Here is a 25,020-nt window from a genome sequence, read left to right as displayed (position 1 = left end):
GAAATTAAAACAAGCGTTCATTTATTGAGAGAATAGATAGCAGGGACTAAGAGCAAGAGCAATACAGCAAACAAAAACAGAAATTACAGAATGGGCCAAAAAGGAACACCAAAGTAGGGAAAACTGTGCATCAAGAACATCCCTCAACAAATAAGCTATGTCCATAGCAGGGTGGTCGTCTAAAGCAGTAATCTTGAGAGAAGATAGAAGAGAAAGAGCAATCAAGCAAGTCACAAAACGTTGTGCAGCAAAGAAAAAGGTGCCCATGTTACGTTGCCCTTGATCCATGTATCCCAATCGTTGTCATGCACGATGCTTCATCGAATTATCAAGTACTAAAGTTGAGAAATGATACGAAAGATCATCCTTCATAACAAGTGAACCTGCCATTTTTACGAAAACCTTGCAAGAAAGATCTATGTAGCTGTTTCTTCCTTTCGATGGTTTTGTTGGGAAACCACTCCGGCTTGTGAGACTGTGTTGCTGTTCGAGGAAGCTGGCTACGATCGAGGTTAAACCATGATGGTCTGCCTAGCGGCCTTAGCCTGGCCAACGCTTCCAGTCTCCTTTGAGCAAATTATTGGACTGTTACTGTGGCCTTCCTCGACTTGCACATCCTAATGCTTCGAACAAAATAGATAATAATGTGCACCATCATTGCATGGTATGAGAATTGAAATCAATTTTGTATGGTGTTTCATGCTAAACGACATTATATTGGAGAAGTGTAATGGCTTTGGCTTTGTTGAGCGATGGGATGAAACATTCCTTTTTCTCGCCCAACGTTCTTTTGATCTTTTTATATTGACAAGGGGTGGATAGGCAGGATAGAAGAAAGGTGTACTTAATATATCATTGATTAGAGCCGCTACATATTTCCCTTTATATAAACAAAGCATCTATGAGAGAGAGAGAGAGAGAGAGAGCAAAACGCTGCTTAGCATTTATGTATCACTCGCAACTGCCAATTAGCTAGGGAGGCAGGTTCCTCAAAGTTTTGACATTCGCTCGATGAACAAGTTGAACGCATCATCCCTATCCATCATGCTTATTCTTACATACTTGGGGTCTACACCAAAGTGCTTGCCGCTTCTTGTCAAGATTCCGTTGGCCTTCAGATATGCAGCACAATCATCAACCTCTTCTGCTTCGCACTTAGCCCATGCAAATGCTGCAACAACATAAAAAACAGAAAGAAAAATCAAGGACGACCTACCACTTCAATATTGCAGATATGTGCATTTTTTTCGTCCCATTTCAGTAATATTCAAAATAAATTGTCTTCCAATGGAAAATTGGGTTGAAATTGCTTTTCTCATTGTTCAAGTATAGAAAATTCTGCTGAAAAGGAGATCATCAGGGGCTCTCAGGGGTCGCATGTACAAGTTAAGCATAGTGGTAAGTGGTGACCATAACAGACGAACCAAGTTCATGATTTGGGAAAGCTCATGGTAACCAATTAGACAGCTCTCTTCACATATGGAGCACTGAAAAATGCTTCAGATAGATTGCAATTCAGTGCTCTCCATCTTAGTGGATGAGCATATGGATCTCCTGGAGAATGATCAGCTTCCGTTTTGTATTTGGGTGCTGCAGTAAGTAGTTCCAGTCCAGTTACTAACCTGGGTAGGATGAACCCTCCTCCCCAAAAAAATTGCAGAATTCTGTTGGGAATTCTGGCAAACTGAATCTTCCACGAAATTCGATAGCATCCCTTAGAGACTTCCATCTTTGGCGCATCAAATCTCTACTGTAATGGAAGAACTTCTCACTTTCAGGAGCAGTTTCACGCTCGTAAGCATCAGAGATTGCACCTAAGATTTTGGCTGTCCTTATCTGCGAATCCTTGGAGACTCCAATGGTGTTCAGTTCTATGAATTTTGTCATCTTTCTTGCCACTTCTTTGTCTTTCACCAACGCCCACCTACCAGAAAGCAGCCAGAAAATTTCAGAAGGCTAAATTAACAAAAACAGGGAAATTTCACATGCACTGCATTATGGGCAGTAAGTCAAAAGCTCGACGTTTGATGTCAGCATTTCACATGCACTGCATTTTGTCATCAAGGTCTTCTTTAATTCATAATCATGACACAGAAACAGACCACCATCATGTAACCACTGTTCCATGAAAGATATGTTTTCATTTTTAGTCCAACCGATAAGCAACAAGCTAGAACAATAAGTGATGGATTAACTGGTAAAGACATGTCCCTCACTGGGAAGGAGCAACCATTCTGATTATTTGCGCCAGAATTCAAAAATTCAGTGAGTACAACAGGGATTTATGTGCCAATGAGAGCTCCATTCATCTTGGTGGGGGTTGGAACTTCAAGTCGAGCAAAGGTCAAGAGACTCAAGACTCCAATATCTAGGGTCTCTGCATTTACAAAGAGAATGCATGTACACGTCCATGTGTATTTCAAGTACATGTATGATTCACGTTTAGCATCTCTTTTCTTGAGAGACAGATTTCCTTTTGCAGAAGAAAATCATTAAAGAGCAGCATGAATATGCAAGGGGGAAAAAGTATGACTGCCTAGAAAAAGAATTGGAGAAAGTAGATTACCCAATCCTGGTTCCAGCATGTCCTGTGCTTTTTGAGGCTGTAAACAGCATAATGTCAGCATCGATGGAGGATATTATAGGAGAATACTGAGGCCAATAGTAAGCAAGATCATAGACCAACTTCCCATCATTTCCTTCAACCACCTGCTCCCTCTTGAAACCATCAGGATTGTTAGGTGAAGTCACCAATTCAATGTAAGGCCCACGCTCATGCCTTGGAATTTCATTAAAAGCATATGCATCTCCAGCCCATTTGTAGATCCCTGACTTCAGGTAGTCGGTGACCAAAGGATACGACTGTTCACACAAAAAGCAACAGAAGCAAGAATTTCAGAATTATTTTGCCTTAAGAAGAGATTCTACCATCAGGAAAGATCAAAGAGAAAACTTGACATTAAGCTCAATGTAATTCATGCAGTTTCAAAGACCTACTTCGACATTTCGAGGCTAAGAAATTTGTCAAGATGCTGCAAGTTTTACATATATCATCATTAGCATACTTCTGTAGCAGAAAAGATGACTAGAACGGGCATTCTATGTTCAAATGCAATTCTAGTGACACGTCTACTGGATCAAAACAATTTTTTGAAAAGTCAATCCCTGAAAAACGAATATTCACTATACTTCGGAGCTTTAGATGGACTGGACTGAGGGAATTGAGCAAGATTTTACAAGGGTCTAGGAAACAATATGAGAAAAGTTGGTTTTTTTTTTTTTGTAATCTTTTCCATCAGAATCAGAACCAAACTCATAGTCCTAACAGCTTCAAAATATTCCAAGTATAATACGTAAAGGAGAAGAGTCCAAACATGAAACATCCCATGCCTTAAGTTAAAGAAGGTCAAGAGTTCAATATTTTGAGGTACATCTTTGTTGACATATAGATATTGAAAATGCGTGCTTGGCTTATAAGGAGAGGAAAAGAAAAAGGAGAAGAGGCAGGGTGCAGCTAGTCTGCCTTTGGCAACCGAAGCAACGGCCTCGGACCGGTCTACTGGTTAGTTGGTCGCAAAGGGTCTGAATCAGGTACACCAGAAATCCAGCAGTGTTAGACATGGTCCCATTCCACATCCAGATCTACCACGATCACTGGGTCCAATTCTATGTCACAGTGACTCTTCAAAAAAGGGGCAGCACTCACGCCAACACAATGCTGATGCCGGTACAAATACGGGTATAGGTTTGACATGCACCCCAACAGCACCCTCTTATGTATGTTTAGAATATATATTTTTTCCTTCTCTCTCTCCCTTTATTTCTTGTACAGTAAGAAAAGTAAAAAAAAAACATATTAAGTTAAGAAACAAGCTTTTATAAGCACTCCGCACCCAATTTTGTTGCAATGTGCCATGCCGGCGGCACCAGCATTGGCACTGAACCCTGCACTCATGCAACATAGGTCCAATTCGACCACATCAGGCCTGAGTCGTCCCTGTCCACAAGCTGGTCCCAAGGATGTAAGAAGCCACTGGACCCACCAAACAGCACCTACCCACACGCCCCACGCGCTAGGACTGAAACCAGGCGGGTCCCCAAGCCCATAAATTTTCAAGCGATCTGGTCATATAATTCAGTAGACTAACCTTTTGAGAAAGATCTACAGTCTCAGTCACCTTTTTCCTCTGTTCTACGACACACGGTTGCTGTTGTCTACATGCATAACCCATTTCTTCTGGGTCTTATCATTAGCATTAAAATAATCAACTATTGAAGGAAAGAACTCAAGAAAGAATAGAAGCAGCTGCAGGTCATCAATTATTTGGAGCAGTGAACTATTATTAGGACTTCCCTATGCCTTTTGGCTCAAGAATTAAGTTGTATAAAATACCAACTAATCCAATTTTTAATATAGTATTATTAACATTTTAATAATGTTATGCTTTTAAAAGTAAGTTGTATAAAACCCAAGTGAGCTAATTTTAAATCTAATTTTCTGCATTGAGGAATCTACTGTTTCCCTTTTTTCCTCATTGTTGGTGGGACCCCAGTCCATAGCTGGTTCCTCAGGGCCTACCCACATGAACAGACCGCCATGATCGTGAAGTCCACGACCATGAACATGCACAAGAAAGAGAATCTTCTAGGATACAAAAGAAAAAAACCAGAGATTATAAAATAATGGTGAGGAAGAAAGCAACTATTAATTGAATAAGAATAAAGAAAGAAGGCAACCAGAAGGGAGCAAGGAGAAGAGGAAGGAGGGAGGCTGACCGAGTAGAAGGGCGCAGCGGAGACGACGCTGACGGGATGGGGGGCGTCGGGAGGGGACAGGGCGTAGAGTGCTGCCTGGAAGAGCTGGGTGGAACCGGTCCCGACGACGACGTGACGGTCGGCCGCTGCCTCGGCGTTGCCGACCAGGCGGTGAAGGCGGCGAACCTCCTGCTCCAGGGAGGGCTCCAGGAACCAGCAGACGGTGCCGGCGGCGTTGGTGGAGAAGTAGCTCATCGCCTGCCACCCGGGTATGAAAGTGTCGCCCCTCTTCCCCACTGCATCTCTCCAGAACGCCTCGAACAGCTTCGGATCTCCACTGTGTTTCCGGAAACCGTCCATCACCAACATCAGTTTCCATTATTATCATAATTATTTCAACTAAAGCATGATTTATATTAAATGTCTTTATAAACAGGTTTTTGTTTAACACATTTTTTAATATGAATTTAAGAGGTTTGCTTTTTATTCCTTAGTTTAAAACATTTTTTTATATGAATTTAAGAGGCTTGGTTTTTATTCCTTACCCAAATGGTCTGCTATCTATCAATAAAGTTGGTAAAAAGCAGACCACAAAGACAAAAACCAAACCTATTGAAATTAATAATGATAATTTAAAGTTTGAGTTAAGAAAACAAACAAGGAAAACATATTCTGCGTTTACATTTGTTTTCTAAGCTTATGGTATCTAAAACGAGTAGTGCAAAACCGCTTAAATGTTAAATCGTTATAAATAATCTTAGGCATTTAGTTCATTTAGATGGTTAGGAGGAAAAGAAGATAGAGCATTTTAACAATTTTGTATTAGATCAAATTTTTCTTCTTTTTTTTCCAAACAATCAACTGAACATCTACCCATTCCTATTTTCCGACTATATATTAAACAATTACAAGAAAACTATATATATATATATATATATATATATATATATATATATATATATATATATATATATAGAGAGAGAGAGAGAGAGAGAGAGAGAGAGAGAGAGAGAGATGGGTAATGAGATGCTAAACCCGTTATAAATGATCTTATATTGATTTATTTCATATAGAGGGTATGGAGAAGAAGAACAAAACATATTAGCAATTTAGTACCATTCCATTCTTTTCTCCTTTGCGTTGAATCAATTGAGATCGTTCAAAATGAGTTTCGCATGTACGTATTTCTGTATTCTTTAAATATATACTAAAGAACTACAAGAACCATGAAACCGCAGCTTGATCTGACCATCTTGAACCGAAAAAATGGTTCAAGGTAGGATCCACAGTCATATGACCAACAATATGACCCAGTTTTCTCGTGGGCGTAGGTCTTGCACTGGCAGCATGGTCTAAGTCATGAGTCACTTGGCTCTACCTTTTCATCATGTTCACAATCACATCACTACCAAATTAATATATAAAAGATGAAATCCCACTTAAGTTTACCACTTTCCAACTGTCAATATAAAAAAGAAAAAAAGAGAAACAGCAACAACACAATATGATCACAGTAGGAGCACCTTTAATCAGTCATGGCAGCTTAGATGCCTGGGGAAAGGGAAAAAGAATGATAAAATAAGCATCCAAAGATTTAGCATCAGCCGAGAACCACAACCAAGCAACTGAGTGTATGATGTTAAGTTGCTCAAGCATCACGGTATTATTATGTCTTTGTTATATAAAAATGTTGAACAAGACAAGTGCAGTATGTTCCTAAGACAATCTGAATTAAAAAAAGAAAAGGAAGAAATAAAAAAAGAAAAGAGGAGCCTTTAGTGCAGAGCCGGATTGTATGTTCAGCTCCGGTCAGATGCAGAGCACTGTCACATAACTTGGAAATATTATAAATTAATGCATATGAGATTCCATGAAAATGACACTGAGCTTTTGACTTCTTTTCAGGCAATAAAAGGTGTACTAGGTAAAGGCAGAACATATATGTATATCAGCCCCATTTGAGACTAGTTTTTTCACTCAATTTTCTCTCCCCATCACTTATTTTTCTCTATTTCCTTCTTTTTTCCAATATCTTTCCTCTCCACAGCATTGATTCTTGCTCTATGTTTAGATCTTAAGAAAGGTTGGAATCCTGAAAATCATTTGGGCAGGTTCAACTCAGTTATATATATATCCTGGAAACATGCCAACCTTTAAATCTTCCGTTTCTCTCCCACCCAACAGCAGTTTCTCTGTTAAAGGAAAGAAAAAGGCAGAGCATAGATTCATAAGCAACCATACTAGAATTTTGAAACAGCATACTCCATAAAAAATGAAGGCCTTCTGATCAAGAATGCTGTTGGAGGCATAAAGTGGACATTAGATGTTCTTTTGTGCAAGAGACCCTACGAAAGGAGGTGGAAAGAAAGCGAGAAAGTGGATGCTGCTGTGCCCCCATTTTATTACTTTTAGACCTCAGTCTACATGATTGGGATGCCCTACCCACATTAGCCACAGTCTCTCCCCCACACAGCAACACCTCAAATTCTAAGTGGAGATGATGATGGAAAATTAGGTCTTGTTTTGGATGCAGGAGGAGTTGTCTCTTTATTCTTCAACAAGTAGCAGCCAATCAGGCCTATTTATGAACACTATGCAGTAACAGTCAGGAACACACACATAAAGAGGTTCATAAATTTTGGTATCCCCGTCAGGCCTGCTTGGTCTCCTAAACCGCTGGAACTCGAGAATTAGTGAACTTTGCAACTATAGAATAAGGCCGACCAAGTGACCATATATATGTAAAGCCAATCTTGCCTTAATATAACACCAATAGAAAATTATCAATTAGTGTTGTATCCACCTCGCTAGGAGGGGTTGAGGGTGCAGATACCCCAAAGAGGCCGTAGCCCTTCTCCCTTCCCCCTCCACCCGAGGTTCAGCAAGACTTGAATGGAGAGCAGGACACCCGTCAACTAAGTATCATACACTCATTCCACCGTTTATAAACCAAAGGAGTAACATCTAAGTCAAAGTTCAGTGTGCCAATTACCTTCACCACTTATTTCATTCAATGTCTTCGGCCCATTAATATCAGAATACCAGTTAAAGACCTAAAATCAGGAAATTGGAAAGCTCAACAAGGGAAAACTAGATCTGCAGAAACCAAAAAAAAACCCATTTTCTCAGCCCATTGAGAAAATCATGACCTAGGATTAGACCAGCCAAAAAAACACGGTTCTCCACTCAAACTAAAGAGCTCAAAGACTTAGAAAATGAATTTGGTTGATCAAATCGTACGATTTATACTAGAAATTGAGATATTCTACCTGACTCGGTTGAACACAAGTGGGTGCACCACCAAAAGCTAGGAGTTTGCAACATCAACGAAACTAGCTTGTGTTTCGAAAAGGTCAGCAGAAAATAAGCTTTAGATTTCAGTCAAGGATAAAAAAACCTGGAGCATTGACCATGTGAACCCAGTCACCAAGTCCCCAGAGAGTGGCTTTGGGGGCTTTGGTGTGGTTGGTTGGGCTAGCGGCTGGTGTGAAGTCCATTTCTGATTTACACAAGCCCAAGCAGGTATAGAGTTTCGAGTGAGCGGACGCAACCCGAAGAAGGGACAAAACCCTCATCTTTCTCTTGCGCCCGAGATTCAGAGCTGCTTCAAGACTTGATCGCGCCCTTGAAATTCAGTACTGTTTCAGAACTTGGGTGGACCTATGGTACAGCCATCAACCCTTCATTGAAGTTTTGGGCGGTCTAAAAAGTCTCTCAGCCAAGGTGCAGTTTCCTGTGTTAGAGACCCAAAAAAACGAGTCCTAAAAGGTTGTGGTCCTTGCGACCATGAGTCAGTTTGAGCCCACCGAACCAACTAGTTCATAGGAATTCTAACCCGGGTTAAGGTAAAACACACGCAAACATAGCACGTTTCTCAAGGAGTGCCACAGATAGCAAGAATTTTACAGCAAGAAGACATACCATCTGCACAATATTCATCCAACAACCAAAAGGAGACAATGACCATGAAACTCGCGCTAGGGAAGGGTGACCAAGTTCACGAAGTCAGGAAGCAGGATCATGAAAGTTCACGTTCTTGGTCAGGGTTCCCATGGCAATCTAAGCCTTGCAAGTCTGCTTTTCCCCTTCTCAAAACATCAGAACGCTATAAACAATGTCACACGCTTGAACATGGAGGAGAACGGAGTAGATTTTAATAGTTTTAAATCACAAAGCACCTGACGACATAGTTATCAATAAAGAACTTACGGTATGTGGTTGAAAAATGACAAACCTATACATAAAGGTGAATACTAGTCAATGGTTTGCGACACTTCTTAAATTCTGAAGTACCTTGAAGGTATAAAAGTATAACTTTGGGGTTTCAAGTCGAAAGCCATTTTCACTAAATAAAGTGGATAGAATATGAAACAATGATCAACCAAGAAATCCATCAATACTTCCATTTCTAAGGTACAATGAACTGGACATATTCATCCATCCCTTGCCCTAAATGGATCGGGTCTAATCCAGATCCTAGGATACCAATATGACACCGAGGATATGTCCAGTAAACAAAGTTTCTGAGTTTTGGGATAGAATTTGAATTAATGGATCTGATAGCAAGCTCCATACAAGTCCAAATTTTTTAAATATGGTTTTTGAAGTAGAGCTACCACTTTATATGCAATAAATTTGGCATTTATTTGCACGGATTCTGAAAGAGGATTTGATGTGCAACTACCCATTTTCAGGTACGGCCCTGACCGGTGCAACTTCGTACATCTTCTTAGGACCCAATTTGGACCCGCTTGCAGTTGATCAGACAAAAGGCACACCAAACAACAAGGCAAATGTGGATCAGATCCACATCTTGACCAGTCATAGAGCGGTTCAATTGGTTTTGGATCTGGTTCAGTTTAGGAAATCAAATTTTAAGCCTCTTCACAAAGATCTGAGTGAAACCACAGGCCAACAACAAAAGATGGTTGGCCTCAGAGAGGCATGTCTGCAAAGGAATGGCAGTCAGGTAGCTCAGTTCAGCCACCCCTCTGCCATGTCTTCTGCAGCCAAATGAAGAAACCATGGCCGTCTGATCTCCAAGATTGAGGGTCAAGATTCGACCTGACCCTGTGGGAGGATCGGAGCCCTCAACTCCACAGTGAAACCAAATGACCTCTCAGAAGATGGCAACAAAAAAGAAGGAAAAAAGAATGGGCTTGATGATCCTGATCATAAAAAGTGTCCATGCAAGGTACTACAAGTGCCATCTTCGTTCAATCATGCTAGGATTTATGACATTTCTTGAGAAAAATAAAAGCAGAGGACAAAATAATGCGAAAATGGAAACTCCCATGACAGGGGAGAGAGAGAGAGAGGGAGATAGAGAACTCACTGGTCCAGATTGATGATAGCATCAGACGGCAGCTTCGCAGGGGAGGCAGGAAGAGAGCTGCTGCTGTTGTTACAGGAAGAGGCCTTCCCGGCTGCTCTGCAAAATTTGGCGTGCTCTTCCTCCCCAGAACCATCCCTTTCCTGGAGACAGATCTGATTACCCGCCACCATCTCCCTTCCCTTCTTCCTCACATGGCCTCTTCCATACACCAAGCTCGTCAGAAGAACAACATTCATCACCAGGGAAAGGCATACCAGATACCTACCCCCCATGTTCGCCACTCCCTTGTGGCCACAACCCCTCACAGATGGACTCTTCCCACCGCTCCCCATCTTAAACCCCCTCTCCCGCGTTTCTCTGAGCTGCAAAAGATGCAGGGCTCGTCAAATTCGTGATCGCCAAATGTGAAGCGGTATCTTCAAAATTTATCACTACCACCGTCTTATAAAACTGCAGAGATTGTCAGGGGATGCTCTTAATGGAAATTTTGGAGTGTTAACACCAAAATCAAGCAGAGGGCTGAGGAGTCCTGACACCTTGGATTAATACGACATAAATGGTGGTGCGGATATGTACAAAACGAATGGCCTTTATCTATTCATGCACACCACGTTGCAGAAGGGGCGTAGGCATCTGGCTAATTCCAGCAGACTGTTTTTCTTTGACAGCAGAGCAGGAAGACGAAACACCCAATTGCCCAAACGGCTAAAACGTATTCTCCCGAGCTTGCAATGGAGAATATCTCGAAAACCCAAAAAGATTTTCCCCTTCCCCTCCCCGGTTCCCTTCCCTCCTGCTCTAGTTCTTGCCGCAGCACGGGCAGCGCAGTGCCCACTACAAGTGGCCTGTCTCCTGTGAGTGCCTTTTTCTAGGGACTAGGGTCTTTCTCTCTCCCCAAACACAGAACACTGAGAATGTGAATTATAGAAGTGCTGAGTTCCAGCTTTTATAATAGCAAAAGGGATACAAGAATTTTACTTTACAGAACCCTCACAGAGTCTGCATCATATCATAATTCCTGCCCTTTTGGGATGTGGGCTTCTTCACTGAGCCCTTTTCCCTTCAAGCTTCCAGATGGGTTGGCTGATGGCTTAGATTTTTGGTGAAGAAGTTCGAGAGAGAACTTCTGCAGTACCAAAAATTAGAGTTTCCCTTTAGGATGAAAGGAAGACCTGATTGTTCGAAATACTGAAGAAGTGCACTACAGAATCATGGCCGTCACCTCAGTATCCTACGCTGCCTTAATGGACCAGCTTTTTTTTTATACTAGACTGCCACGGTATGAGCATGTGCCTCAGGTAGACCCAACTGTCTTTTAATGGTCCAAGTGCATGGAGCCAAAATCTAGACCTTTTTAAACAAAATAATGCATCAGTTCACCACGAAATTTTGATTCCAAACTTTAGTTTTTCAACTTCTTTAAACACTTCTAAATGTCAAGAATAATCTTGGCATTAGAGAAGCTCTAGTTTTCTTGCAGATACGTTTCTACCAGTATAGCTTGATGTTGCAAAACTGCAATCAAGATTTAGAGTTCCAATCTGTAGACAATAAAGCAAAAATGATGTGTTCGACTGCTATTCCAGCACAACAGTAGGGGTTTAACTCTGCAAAATGTGATGGATTGACCAGTTATTCTTCTGAAGGGAAAAACGCCAACAGTGAAGAAAGAAAGAACCCAAAAGGAAAAAAAATGAAAAAGGCACACAAATAATCTCCTTTCACCTCTCAGACAGTTGTTAGCGCTAAGAATGATAAAATTAAACAACTTACCAAATCACCAAAAACCTGAGCAGATGTACAGAAAAGCCCAGAATCCTACACTTAATGAATCCCCAGCCGCTGAGCAAATATTTGCCTGGACTTCTATCTTCCAACCAATCTCTTCCTCCAACGACTAAAAGCAGCTTCTCTTCCTAAAACTTTTAAGCATTAAAAACCAACAAGCTGACAGAACCAGAACCAGAACAAGCCTATTTCGTTCTCTACTTTACCCCCCAAGCAGAAAAAACACCAAACAATTCGAAACCCAACTAAATTCCCTGGAAACTAAACCCCTTAGAGGACTCCATTCGTGATTGTCTTTGTTACCATCCTTGTCACGAACTGTGGAGATATCCTTGCCAATATCTTGGACACTCAGTGTCTTGTTCTCCCAACTTTCTTTCTGGAAGTTGAACCGATATTGCAGGAGTTCAATCCCATAGAAGAAGGAAAAGATAGAAGGCGGGAAATGGGTGTGGCCCAGCGAAGGTTTCCTGTGCTTAAATCGACCTCTGCTTCGCTCTCAAAGATTAAACAGAGAGAGAGAGAGTGAGAGAGAGAGGTGCGAGTGACCCACCGAACGCCTCTCATGGTCTCTCCCTCGTGGCTTCCTTGTAGTGCGCCGTTTCTCCGTCAGGAAAGGCGGGCCCCACGCTCGTGCGTCTTGATTACGTGGCATTCTGCCATGGCCTATCCTTGGGGCCCACCTCGCCCTACCCACATTTCCCACGTGGCCCCGTTTGCTGACGTGGAATTTTCTTAGATTTCCTCTCACAATGATTAGGAGCCCTCCTCCTCTTAAGTCAAAGTCACCCTTTTTTTTAAATTCACCGCCTGCGGCCAAACTGAATTATCCACATTTTTTTTTCTTTAATATCTATTTATTTTACTTAAATTTCTAACCAACTACCTTTATCCAAATACGACAATTACTCGGACAAATTTAAAATTTAATTACTTTATAAACATAATTCACATAATATTTAGATATGTTTTACCTTGTTAAGCGAATAATTAGAAAGGCTTTTGAATTGATCAATTGAGTTCATCACTTCTCTGTCTAAACTTTTCAAGAAACTATTTAGCATCATGGCCCTCCTTATTAATGGCCCCGCCTACTGCGCTAGGTCGGCAATCTTCTTTCTCAAAAAGAGGGTCTGCCTCGCGCTTCATGTACTGTTTGGATGATTTGGCATCCTCCGATTGCTCGGTGCTCGGCCCGGCCAACCCGAAGATTGTCAATCATCTCATGACCCAAGTTTGAGATTATGAGGTCATTTGGGTATGCTAATTGCTAAGCTAGGAGCTAGGCATGACAAAAATGATCAGTGGTAGCTTGTTTTTGTTCTAAATTTGTGGAGTAAGTGAGTGATTGACATTTAATTTGACAGGCAGCCCAGCGCCACTAATGGCGGGTTCTTGTTGTGATTTCATCGATATAGCAAGGATCTATTCAGACCAATGTTCCCATTGTGAGTGATTGATATTTAATTTGGCAAGCATCACAGCACCACTGACTGCCATATTCTTGGTGTGATTTCATTGATATAACAAGGATCTATTCATGGGTGGAGAGTCTGGATAAGTGTGGGCAATGTGTGGGCTATTATCCATTCAGACCCACAAAAAGTACTTATTTTTATATAACACTTTAGGGCAATTTTTCTTATTTACATGTTGATGCTTTTTAAAATTTTAATATTTATTATCAAAAGGTTTTTTTTTTCATAGGCTGTTAGGCATTAGTACTTCAAAAGGACTGCACTGTTGGAATATAATAGTTCAAGAACCCTCCCCTTCAATCACAGCAGAGGATTGTATATATGGAAAGTACTTAAACTCCAACACACACACACACAGAGGTCAGCATCATTTTGAAGGACTTGTAAGAGTATTGCACATGATTGATCCAATCCACCTACTATTTACCATCAGCTAGGGATGGAACTAGGTTTTTGCCCTTGACCTGGCTAAACTGTCGTGCGAGGTGCTAAATATAATTTTTGAAAATTTTGTAGAAGGGCAAATACTTATTTTTCTATAGTTTTAGAGTGGCAAAACTCACATTTTTTGGAAAAAATTAATGGGTAAATTTTAATTATTCAAAATGCATGAAAGGGCCATAGTTCCGCCCCTGCCATCAGCAGCGGCTACAAAAGCTTTTTAGTAAGAGACACTAATACACCAATGGTGGAGCCAAAATTTTTTTGCTATGGAACACTCTTATAGAAATTCTCATTTTTGAAGGAGCACAACATATATAAATAAGTAAATAATTGTAAGAAATGTATGTAAAAATAAATAAAACTTTTGTTGCTGGCTTGGGCAACCGCCCGCACCAACTTATATGTAGCTCCGCTGCTACTAATACATAGTAACTTAAATTCAAACCCTTCAAGAAGTATTAAACCCTTCAAGTACATAGTAAAATACTCTAAGTCATGCTAGCCCACATGTGGCTCTCCGACTACTTATCGTGGACAAGACAAATCTTCTTGTATGAGCTTGATCCTTTCCATGGGCATTTTTCTCTAGTGCTAGTAGAATTAGCAATTTACTTAGATTGCATTTGAGCAACTCCTCATGTTTTTAGTTCTGAATTCAGCGGCGTCATTGTGTAATTAGCAACATTTTATTTGGCATTAGATATATTCAAGGGGTTAAGGATGAACAGAGAAAGGGAAAAAGAGGCAAATGAGACTCAAGATTCATGCTCACAAAAATAATATACCTTATATCCAAGCACTTAGATACACCACAAAGAATAAATTGAAATAGAACATATGCAATTTTAAGGAAAATTAAGTCTTGGAATTGATCACATTGCTTATGGCTATGAATCTTCTTGCTTTTACGCTTATGAGCTACTGATGTCTCATTGAACTTAAGCTATAAAAAGCACCAAAAGTGAATATAGAATACACAGGTTTCGACAAAAGGAAAAAAAAATTGAATACATTGATTTGACTACGTGTAGACATCCGAAATTTGAACGTCCCATCACGATCACTACTTATGTTTGTATTCAAACTTTTGAAAACACTTGCACCCAACTGATGGGAAAAAAATGTACATGCCTCCATCCATGAAATAGAGATGGGACCCATCCTGTTAGTATGAGGATTAGTCGCCACTAGTGCCGTAACTAGTTGGGATAATCACTCTAAGTTCCAAAATTGTCTTGTTTAATACGTATGATGCTTATATGTCATACTTCAATGTAAATAACATTGTGTTCATGCAAAGATTTTGTCCACATAATCATTCTTTATGAAAATGAAATCCGACTAGCTTCTTGAATGAGTTAAAATTTGCAGATTAGTGAGATGCATGTATTCTTTCTGACTATACTTGATTTTCAGTTATTAGTGGATGTTCATGAAGATCCACGCCACAGTGACAGTAAACTACTCAAACCCGTACTGCTTGCAATCTTGGCAATCAATTTATGATGCAGGACAACTAAGATTTGTAAAGAACAGTAGAATAGTTGTCTTTACAGATCCATCATCCTCATCAAGAGAAAATTTTGTCCGTCAATCAGAGCCGGAGCAGACTTTCAAAAAATCAAAAATTTACTTTAACCTATATAAAAAGTTTGAAAAGTTATATTTCGGTTTCTGTTAAAATTTTGAAACTATAATTCAGCCCTTGCAACAAACAATCAGTAGAAGTCACAAAACTTTAGCCAAAAACATAAATATTTGTCCACAAATATGCGTATGGTAACTTTATAAACTACTTTTATGGCTTACAATTGATAGTCCAAAACTTCCACTTCTTTGGAATGAAATGATGCATATATTAACCACATACAAACTACTTTTATGACGTGCATTAAATGGTCCAGTATTTGACCTTTAATTTGAATGCTTGCGCCCTTAGGTACTTTGAGATCACGTTAAGTCTTGATAGAAGCCTGTGAGTGAAAGTCTTGTGGGTCACAACTCATTGATTGCCCACTAGTCTAACTTTTTTTCAACATGGTGATCAGAACTTTTAATAAAGATTGAAGTGCATCAAATCCGTTCTTCAAAAATTCCACACTCCCTTCTTTTTTTTTTTCAAACTTCTTGAATGAGGTTGGGGCCAGGAGGGGATTAGGAGGGCAACTCGAACTCCTAAAACCACCGTGATTAGAGTTAAATAATGGCCGTAATTGTCTATGATGAATTAAAGAAACTAAAATAAAAATATAATTGAAGGGAAATGAAGAAACTTAAGAGAAACAAAGGGAAGTTAATATTGAATCATACAGAAAAAATTTATTGCCTATAAACATGAGGAGAAAGCAGGTGTTTCTAAAATGATAAATTCCTCCTAAACCAAGATAATTGATATAAATCTAAAACTGATTTTCACTACTAAAAGGCAATATTGGAGATTAGTGGTATCCAAGGTTGCATCGATGCTTGGTGAGAGGACAATATACTTTCATCTGGGTATTACATTTTACTCCATATGGCACATAAAAAAAGCTACCACAAGAATCGAACTAGTGACATAGTCTTCTTGTGCGACCAGTATGACCAGCTATGTTATGCTCCTAGGGACCAGACTTCAAAGAACTTAGGATTGTACCTAAATGAAGATCCATTTAGATCTCTTCGGGTCCCGATGTCATGAATATGGTGGTTCATCTTATAATTGCTAGAGTGAGAATAGGGAAAAAAATTGAATCATAATCAAAAGCACATGTTTCGAAATTTCATGGGATCTAAGAAACTAAGAATGAGAGGAAGATTGCAAAGAGAATTGCTTATGAAGCAATACATGAAATCATGGAAAACAGCGCCAACTAATACCCAGAAACCAGTTTAACAAATCATGATCGCAATATTCGATAATTATACTCAATCCCCATTTAAAGTAAAATATAATAGGGCTCATGATTGAGGATTGAGAACTTTTTCAAAAATCGAAGTTCTCGAAGGTTTATTTTTTTAATTTTTTACTGAGGATAAAGATTTCCACTTGTGTGTGTGATCGTAGTAATTAAAGGTTTCTGCTTTTATCGTAAGCCAAAAGCTTAGTTTTTACGCTATCAATGCTTTGTCGATTTAGCTAAGAGGGAAAAAAAAAAAACTATATTGGGCTGCTCTTGTGCTCTTCATGTATGTATTCACAATATAAGAAATGGCATTTCTATGTATGTATTCACAATATAAGAAATGGCATTTCTATATAATATGGCTGAGGTGTAAATTACGATGTTTGAATTAATTAATTAAGAAAAAATATGGAATAAGCGTATTTCAATATCAAAAGTATAAAAAATGAATCGAAAAATTTGTATTCTGAGTTCAATGTAGAAAAGCGAAATGATAGAGCCATTATAACGTGAAATTTAGTATCATTTAATTATTTGTTTTTTCCATATGTACTACTACTTAATAATAATAATATTTCCACAAAAAATTACTATGCCTCTTTTTTTGTTTAACAATTAGGTAAACATATATAAATGTTTCAAAAGTTAAGGGATAAAGCATTTCCAAATTTCTGACATCGCCTCCATTTACCACAAAAATAATGTTATATGCAGCCGAACATTTTCGCTTTCCATCATCAAGATCTGCAACAATCATAAAGTTATTTTAAATTAACAATCACAAGCACTTTCTCAATAAAAATATTTTAAAAAAGTAAGATTCATTCCACATCTTTATCCATCCTTAACTACTAAGAGTTTTTTTTTTTTTTGCAGAGTTGATATTTTATAAGGCAAAATTATGATAAAATGAAATAATTTAGCAAAATTTGGTGACCGATTAACTTGGAATATATTTTTCATACCCTGTTTGGCATAAAACACCACATATCTTCTTTTAGGGAAATTTTTCATCTCCTTTAGTCTTATTATCCGTGGAAAAAAAAAATTATTATATATCCTAAAAAATGTTACCCTTTTATTCATGATATTAGCCCAATAAAATTATTCTTTTATTTCCAATACAGTCGTGCAATTTGTACATTTTTATTTACTTATGCAGAGTACATACCTTCATGCTTTTGAACTCCACATCATCCCCAGAAAACTTCATGTTTTACGACATTTCGAGATTTTCACTTGCCATGTTGGAATACAACTTTCCTGCCACATGCACGCTCCTCTTCCAAAAAATAAAATAAAATAAAAATTATCAATAAAATATATTTTTGTGATAATTTAGTGCACTTGTGGCAAAGTAAAAGTCTCCGTGGCACAAAGAGAAGCCTTCAATTATATTTATATAATTTGGTGAGATTCCATATATAATATTATTCTTTTTGAGTTTTTTCTTTTTCTTTTGCTTCTTTGAACGATATAAAGTAAGTTGATGAAGAAGGTGGTGATCACAATGATGGGGACTGCTTTGTGATTGCTATCATGATGATTGATTGGCATTTACTCAATTATCCGAACAATGGCGTCGATCGATTGTTGGCAGACAAAGAGAATGCATTTTTTGCAGCACAAGAGTATGATATATGTCATGTTGTGCTATTATAAAAATTGAGACAACATGCAGGTCTTCAAACACTTTTAATTCTCTCTCTCTCTCTCTAGTTGCAGAAACATTTATTTTCTAGTTGATTCCTCTCATTGTCCCTACTGGGGTAGTTGATGCCACATTGATTATATGATTGCAGTAATGATTATCACATTAATGCTATATATATATATATATATATATATATATATATATATATATATATATATATATATATATATATATATATATATATATATAGAGAGAGAGAGAGAGAGAGAGAGAAAGAGAGAAGCAGCAGCAAGCTACTTTGTGGTGGTTCTTTTCTTATTTGTGTAGTTAAAAACTGATGATAAAGGTACATTTGCTGCAGCTGCTTGAATTTATCTTTTGCAACAGTTTTTAGTAATACAAAAAAAAAGTCTATATATATATATATATATATATATATATATATATATATATATATATATATATATATAGAGAGAGAGAGAGAGAGAGAGAGAGGGAGAGAGAGAGAGAGACTCCTTTCTACTCTCTCAAGCCTCTCTCCAACCACCTAAGTTATGCCCACTGGAGGCAAAGAGAGAAAGATAAAGCCTATTCTGACCACCCTATCACTAAATTAGTTCAATTATATTTAATGAAGAGAGAGACTACAAAAGTTAAATTTTGAAGTGGGTGTCCAGATTTTTAATAGTGAGAGTCTCGTATTGAAAGAGAGATTCAAGGTCTTGAGGTCCGTTTTGGTTATCACACGATTGCATGTCACTGGAAAATTAATTTCCATGCTAGACTTAGATCATTAAATAGATTTAACGTAGACAGATTACAATAAATTAAATACTTTTATGTCAACAAGTGCATGCTTTTTAGAGAGACAATAACTTAATAGTGAAGCTGTGTTAAAATTGGTGACGAAATTAATTCTTCAGGTAAATGCATGAAGAAATTGAAGAAAGAAACAAAAAAACATAAAGAGAAAAAAAAAATAATGTGTTTTGGAACAGTTCATCTTGGATAACACCCACATCAATCGAACTCATGATGTACTGATACCAGCTACTTTGAAGGTTGCGGCTAAATTTTAATGAACACCTTTTTTTTTCTAAGACCAAATACCCACTTTTAATGCAAAATAAAGCAACTCGAAAGAATAATATTTTGATAAGAGCATAAATTGAACATTTTGTGCCTTTTTGTATTTGTTTTAACAAAAAAAAAAACCCACATTAACACGTAAAATAATTATATAATTTGGAAATAGTATTGCTTTCCATAGTGCTACCATCATTTTGTTCAATTAAATACTATTACTATTAAACATGGTAGATTTAATAACAAGAGCACTCCATGTTGTGATCAAGACATGAGTACTACTTTTCCAAGGGACAGAACAAAAGCTGTTCTGCCACAAACAAAAACTTTTCAGTGCCGCCATAAAAGGAACAGACAATCAAAATTCAAAATTATTACATACTTTAGGGCAAGTGCTTGAATAACCCACTTTACTTGATTTCTTTCTCTTTTAGAAAAGAGATACAGAAAAGAATTAGAGTTAGGCAGATTCTTACCAGTTACAGGTCGAAAGATGCGACATGAGTATTAAGCTTTAGATCTCTTTCAACTCGAAAGTCTTCAATCTCACACACCTTAGAAAGGTGGCAGGAGTGCACTCTCTTCCGTTGGCACCAAACTAGATACAAAGAGGCCATGGCAGAACCTTATGTTTAAAATCACCAGGACATGCCATTAAGAATGAAACGACTGATATCTTTACCTAATCTGTGATTGATTTGACTATATATGCAAGCATTAATAAAAATGCACAACTTTAAGGAGCAACAAAAACTGTGACAACCCGATGCACTTTCACACGAACACGGGACTCAGGCTCTTAGTTTGGTGGATCCTAACTTGTCCCCTAACAGCTTTGATTTCGACCTAAAAGGACTAACAACGTACCAAATCAACCAATTACTATACTAATTTCAGTTATAAGTCCCTCAAGGTTTGTCACAATGTTAGATACGAGATTAAACTTTTAGGATATTATAAATATACTATTGCCATCCGGCTTGAACTGTTTTTCGTGTGAACAAGAAACTTACCACTCATGAACACGAAAAGAGCCAAAGCACCCTCTCCTTTCCCTTTCATCTTTCCTCAAGCTCCAGGGTTATATCAATGCTTGGTATTGAGATAATGTTTCTTCATCTTTACCATGCTCCACCTTGTATGGTACTGGAGCATAGTGCCCACAAGAATCAAACTTGCAATGCATATTTCTCGTGTCACTTGCCCAACCAGTTATGCTATATCCTTTGGGGGTTGAACTACTTTCATTTGATTGTTTGCTTTCCATACAAAGAGTTAACTAAATGAAAGAAAATTCATATTTAAGTGTGCTTTAGCTGTACCACAATAAATAGCTCTTTCACAAAGTTTCCAATTAATAAATTTGAATTATATAAATGGATTATCTTTGTTTTAATTAAGGAGCCAAATTTGGGTACCTAAGTGAAATATAGCATGAAAGAAAAGAATGATCTTCAGTTGGTAATATATAGTTCTGAGTAAGCATTAAGAGTATTTCATGCTACCTCCCAAAAGAGAACCGAATCTTTTGTCCCCCTAACATAACAGTGACTGTTTTTAGTGCCTCAGGGTGTCATCCTCACTATGCTTCAACTTGCACATCGGTAGCTCCTTTTTACATCAGAGATGGTTGATACTACATGGATTTGAAATAGAAACCAGCCACCTACCAGCCCTCACCCTGACTGTTGCGCCAATCCCTTCGGGAATTGGTAACATATAGTTCAAGTGGGTCAAATCGAATTTCCGTCAATATAATTTGAAGAAACTCTAACACAAGGCTATATCAAATTTAAAATGTGTCAAAATCAAGCTGATATGCCCAGATTTTGTATGTCACTGACTAAGGCAAGGAGTTCCCCATGTGGAAACCATGAACATGCTAGTAAGTCATGCCTAGTTACTTTTTACATTAGAAAACCCTAGCCCTAAAACCATTGAACGATTTAAGAAGAAAGATTAACTCTACACATACATTGATGTGACAATGAGGATGATGGTGACAATAACAAGTGGAGGGAAGTTGGTTGGAGAGGTATTGTCCAAATGCATGCATTATGACGGGAATAACATCAGCTAGGTTGGGGACCATGAGGGGTCATGAAGTATCAACATCCTATGGATCATCTGTAGGGAAAATCACTTGTGAACACGACAGCTTCCCAATGGACCAAGGAATTTAAGCCTGACATTCATCCTAAAGAATTATCCTTCTCTTTAGTCACTTTCATAATTAAGAGACTTGAATGCTTTCTCCATGGCTAGGACTTTCTAGGGTTTCCAGTGGCCCGGGTTCCCTTGAATGACCAAGTTATGGTTCTAACTTCTAAGTTATGTTACCAAGAAGCCAACAAACAAATATAAGGATACCAACATTTGTTTTTGCTATGCTAGTGTCACTTGAATTGCGAACTTAGAGAAGTGCAACTCATGAATGTCCAGATTTTAGGTCAAGGAAGGCGGTGGGTCACGGGAACTTTGTGCAAGCCGAAGCAAGGCGTGTCTCCTAGGGTTAGGATGGTGCATCTTTGGAGTTCTACTGCTGCTCCCAATAGGGTTCAGGACTAGATTTCCCAGGATTTTGCTCAAAAAACAAAAAGTTCCAGTTTTTCCATCCAAGAAATAAGAATTTGCTGATTTTTTTATTTTTCCATTTCTTAAGAACTGCAAAAGATTGCCAGTGTTCGTTGGATTTTCTAGTTTTATTTGCATGCCAATCAAGTATTACATATTTCAAAGGACCTACCTTTTCTTTTTGAATTGGTAGGCTGGGGTTAGGCAAAATCCTACAGAATATCCCAAGATGTTCACCTTCTAGCCAGTTAGGTGAAGCTCTTATTATCATCTTGAGAACCCCACTATTTCTAATAAAAGTTCTTGTAATTTCTTAAATTGGTGAACTTTTATACAATAAAAGCTTAAATAATTTGCACTTGGTTGGAAGATCATGGTGAGTATGTTGTTTGACAATAAAAAATTTGTCACCATATGTTTTGGAATAACTTGAGAAATGTTTCTTATTTAAAAATTAGAGAAAAAAAAACTGCAAATTAGCTTTTATGTTGGAAGTCATTGAATTGTCAGATGGAAGCTACAATATGGATCGAGATTCTTCAAACAATGTGATTTTGTTGGTGAGACTGAATATATATATATATATATATATATATATATATATATATATATATATATATATATATATATATATATATATATATATCACCTTTTAAGGTACAGAGCCCCTTTTAGTGCATTGACCCTTCTCACACCTTCCGTTCTCTCTTTCTGGTGCTTTGGCTTGCATGTTAGTAGTCTTCCTTTTGCAACACAGATAGTTGATGTCTTGAAGAATCGCAACAAGAACTAGCCGCCTACCAGCCCTTGCCCGAATCATTGCACCGACTCTTACCTTGAACACTTTAAATATAATAAACTCAAACCTTCTTCAATATGACAACTTCTTGGACCCATTAGTGTCTCTATTTTGACATCCTAACTTTTACAATACTAACTCTATGTTGCCATAAATATAATGTAACTGGAGGTGCCAGCCACACAATATAATATAGAAGGAATAAGAACAATAAATATTGAAGTATTAAATGAGGAGCAATAAGCCAATAACTTATGAATTGATCAAGATTCCCCTTGTGTGATAAATAATAAACATGCCACTGACATGATTTCTGACCTGGGAGACGCTTTGAAGCCGTGAAAATGTAGGTTTAGTTATTGGTAAGCATATTGGTACAGAGGAGTCAGGCTTGTCTGGGAGATGCCAAAACCATGTAACCTGGTTGTGCAATGAAAACTAGTAAACTGTATTGCTTTAATTTTTTTTAGAAAAAAAAAAAGAAGAACAAGAAAGGAAGACAAGAATGCGGCTGGTCTGGTTTTCCTGGCTCATTCTGAGTTTATTGGATTTTAGAAATGGGAAAAGACATTAGATTCAGATGACATAAGTATGAAAAGAAACGGAAAAATCAGTATATTTGAACAATATTTATATAAGCTTTTATTCAGGATGTGGTTCTAGTTTAGAGGATATTTATAAAGAAGATTAATTGAGAACTGAGTGCTACCTGTAAGGTTATCTAATTGAAAAAACTTAAATTTGAGATCCATGAGGGCGTTCCTCCGTTTTGTCTTTGTCTATGAAAAATTGGGAAAGAAAAAGAAAATAAAGTGGGCATTGTGCGTTTAGCTTAAGACATGATTCTCGAAGAAGGATAGCTTGTCTAATCAACTAAGACGAAATGTGCCACTGGCTCTATGCTGAAAAAACTTGATGGCATGGTTATCTACTTATCTGATACTTAAATAAATGATAAAGATGAAAAGATTCCCATTACCCAAGTTCATGACTCATCTTTGACTGCTAATTTCAATTCAAGCTAGCAGAAAACTTTCTTTGCAACGCCATCTTGCGAAATTCTATATAGCGACACTAAATTTTGGCTACCACTGGTCATGTCAACCTTGATTTATTATTCTAACTCTTGTACAATTACAGTGATGGTTTATTCTTATCAAATCAAGATGTCGCATGATCCGTTTAACTCCAAACACATACATGCTGAAAGACAGAGAAGAGTAGTGTAATACGACGAATCAATGAACCAAAATTTTGAGGTTTAGAAAGCAGTCACAGTGACCCACATGCAGCTTAATCTCATTGGACAAGCAGATCTAGAGGCTTGTAACGTGGATCCTGCCACCTTTCACTGTTCACTAGTTAATGGACTTTTGCTCAGGAATTTCTCTCTGGTTTGTCAAATCTAGGGGTCTGGCTTCAGGCACAACTCATTGAGAGAGAGATTGAGAGATTACTGCATCGTATAGGGTGATACAAATCTTGTTCGATTGTGAAGCTTGATCCATACTTAATACTGTAAGGCCATTTATGCAACCTTACTCTTTATAGATTTGCCCTGATCCTCATGTTTATGAGGGAGGGTGGTCTCTTTTGTTTCTATGATAGTAAAAAAAACATGTGTCGCCATGGAAGTAGGAGAACTGTCTCCTAACCATGTAAATCCTTGTGTCTTCTTCTTTCTCTTCTTCAGCTTTATTGTCTTGGTCGTCAAAAGAGAGATTGAGAGATTCCTAACAAATCCAAGCCAATTTGGTAGATCCCTGACCATTTCTAAAGTGTATGTACTTTAAATCAGTGCCCACTACTGGCCTAGATTTGGGATCCACATTGCACCTTCCCATCATAATCCACATGGGTAGGTCCAAGTATATTCATAAAGTTACGAGCCAGTGGCCACATGACTTCTCTCTCTCTCTCTCGCTCTATTTGTAGATATAACAACAACAACAAAGGGACTAAATAGAAAAGTTTTCATTGGAAGTGCATCTTTAGGACCTTGAAAATGAAACCTAAGAGCGAACAAGGACTGCCAATGGGTAGCCGATATATTTGACAAGCAAAGCTTGTATGAACTCTGAATGTTGAAAAAGCCCCCAAGTCGGCGACATCTCAAACACCAATCATCATCTTAAAGATTTCACCAGATTCTACCTTCGTTCATCCTCAAGAGCTGTTTGCTGTATAGTTCAGAAAATAAGTTACCTTGAGAACTCATTGAA

At 38.1% G+C, this 25,020-nt stretch overlaps 1 protein-coding gene across 2 annotated transcripts; it reads right to left on the bottom strand.

Moving 5' to 3' along the window:
- Positions 1–828: 828 nt before the first annotated feature.
- Positions 829–12,427, bottom strand: LOC116247742 (tryptophan aminotransferase-related protein 1-like). 2 transcript variants are annotated; one of them, XM_031620038.1, is made up of 6 exons: positions 11,864–12,427; positions 10,091–10,452; positions 4,777–5,092; positions 2,567–2,862; positions 1,623–1,924; positions 829–1,171 (listed from the first exon to the last, which is right to left on the bottom strand). In XM_031620038.1, the coding sequence occupies exons 2-6, from the start codon at positions 10,420–10,422 to the stop codon at positions 990–992; spliced, it is 1,428 nt and encodes a 475-aa protein (XP_031475898.1). In that variant the 5' UTR covers positions 10,423–10,452; positions 11,864–12,427; the 3' UTR covers positions 829–989. The 2 variants fall into 2 exon arrangements, with proteins under 2 accessions (XP_031475898.1, XP_031475899.1); XM_031620039.2 differs by lacking the exon at positions 11,864–12,427 and having other exon boundaries at positions 10,091–11,397.
- Between the last annotated feature and the right edge of the window lie 12,593 nt (positions 12,428–25,020).

Source organism: Nymphaea colorata, chromosome 2 (genome assembly GCF_008831285.2).
Source record: "Nymphaea colorata isolate Beijing-Zhang1983 chromosome 2, ASM883128v2, whole genome shotgun sequence".
In the NCBI taxonomy this organism is placed as follows: domain Eukaryota; kingdom Viridiplantae; phylum Streptophyta; class Magnoliopsida; order Nymphaeales; family Nymphaeaceae; genus Nymphaea; species Nymphaea colorata.
The sequence above is the reverse complement of the archived record's forward strand: the minus strand, read 5'-3'. Positions and strand labels throughout refer to the sequence as shown.

What these genes read in the sequence shown, in the direction of transcription:
- LOC116247742 (XM_031620038.1), bottom strand. Translation starts at nt 10,422, where the DNA reads ATGGGGAGCGGTGGGAAGAGTCCATCTGTGAGGGGTTGTGGCCACAAG. An exon ending in GCTATCATCAATCTGGACCA is followed by an intron (nt 5,093 to 10,090) that starts GTGAGTTCTCTA and finishes CCGGAAACACAG; the next exon opens with TGGAGATCCGAAGCTGTTCG. An exon ending in CCGCTGCGCCCTTCTACTCG is followed by an intron (nt 2,863 to 4,776) that starts GTCAGCCTCCCT and finishes TTGTGTGAACAG; the next exon opens with TCGTATCCTTTGGTCACCGA.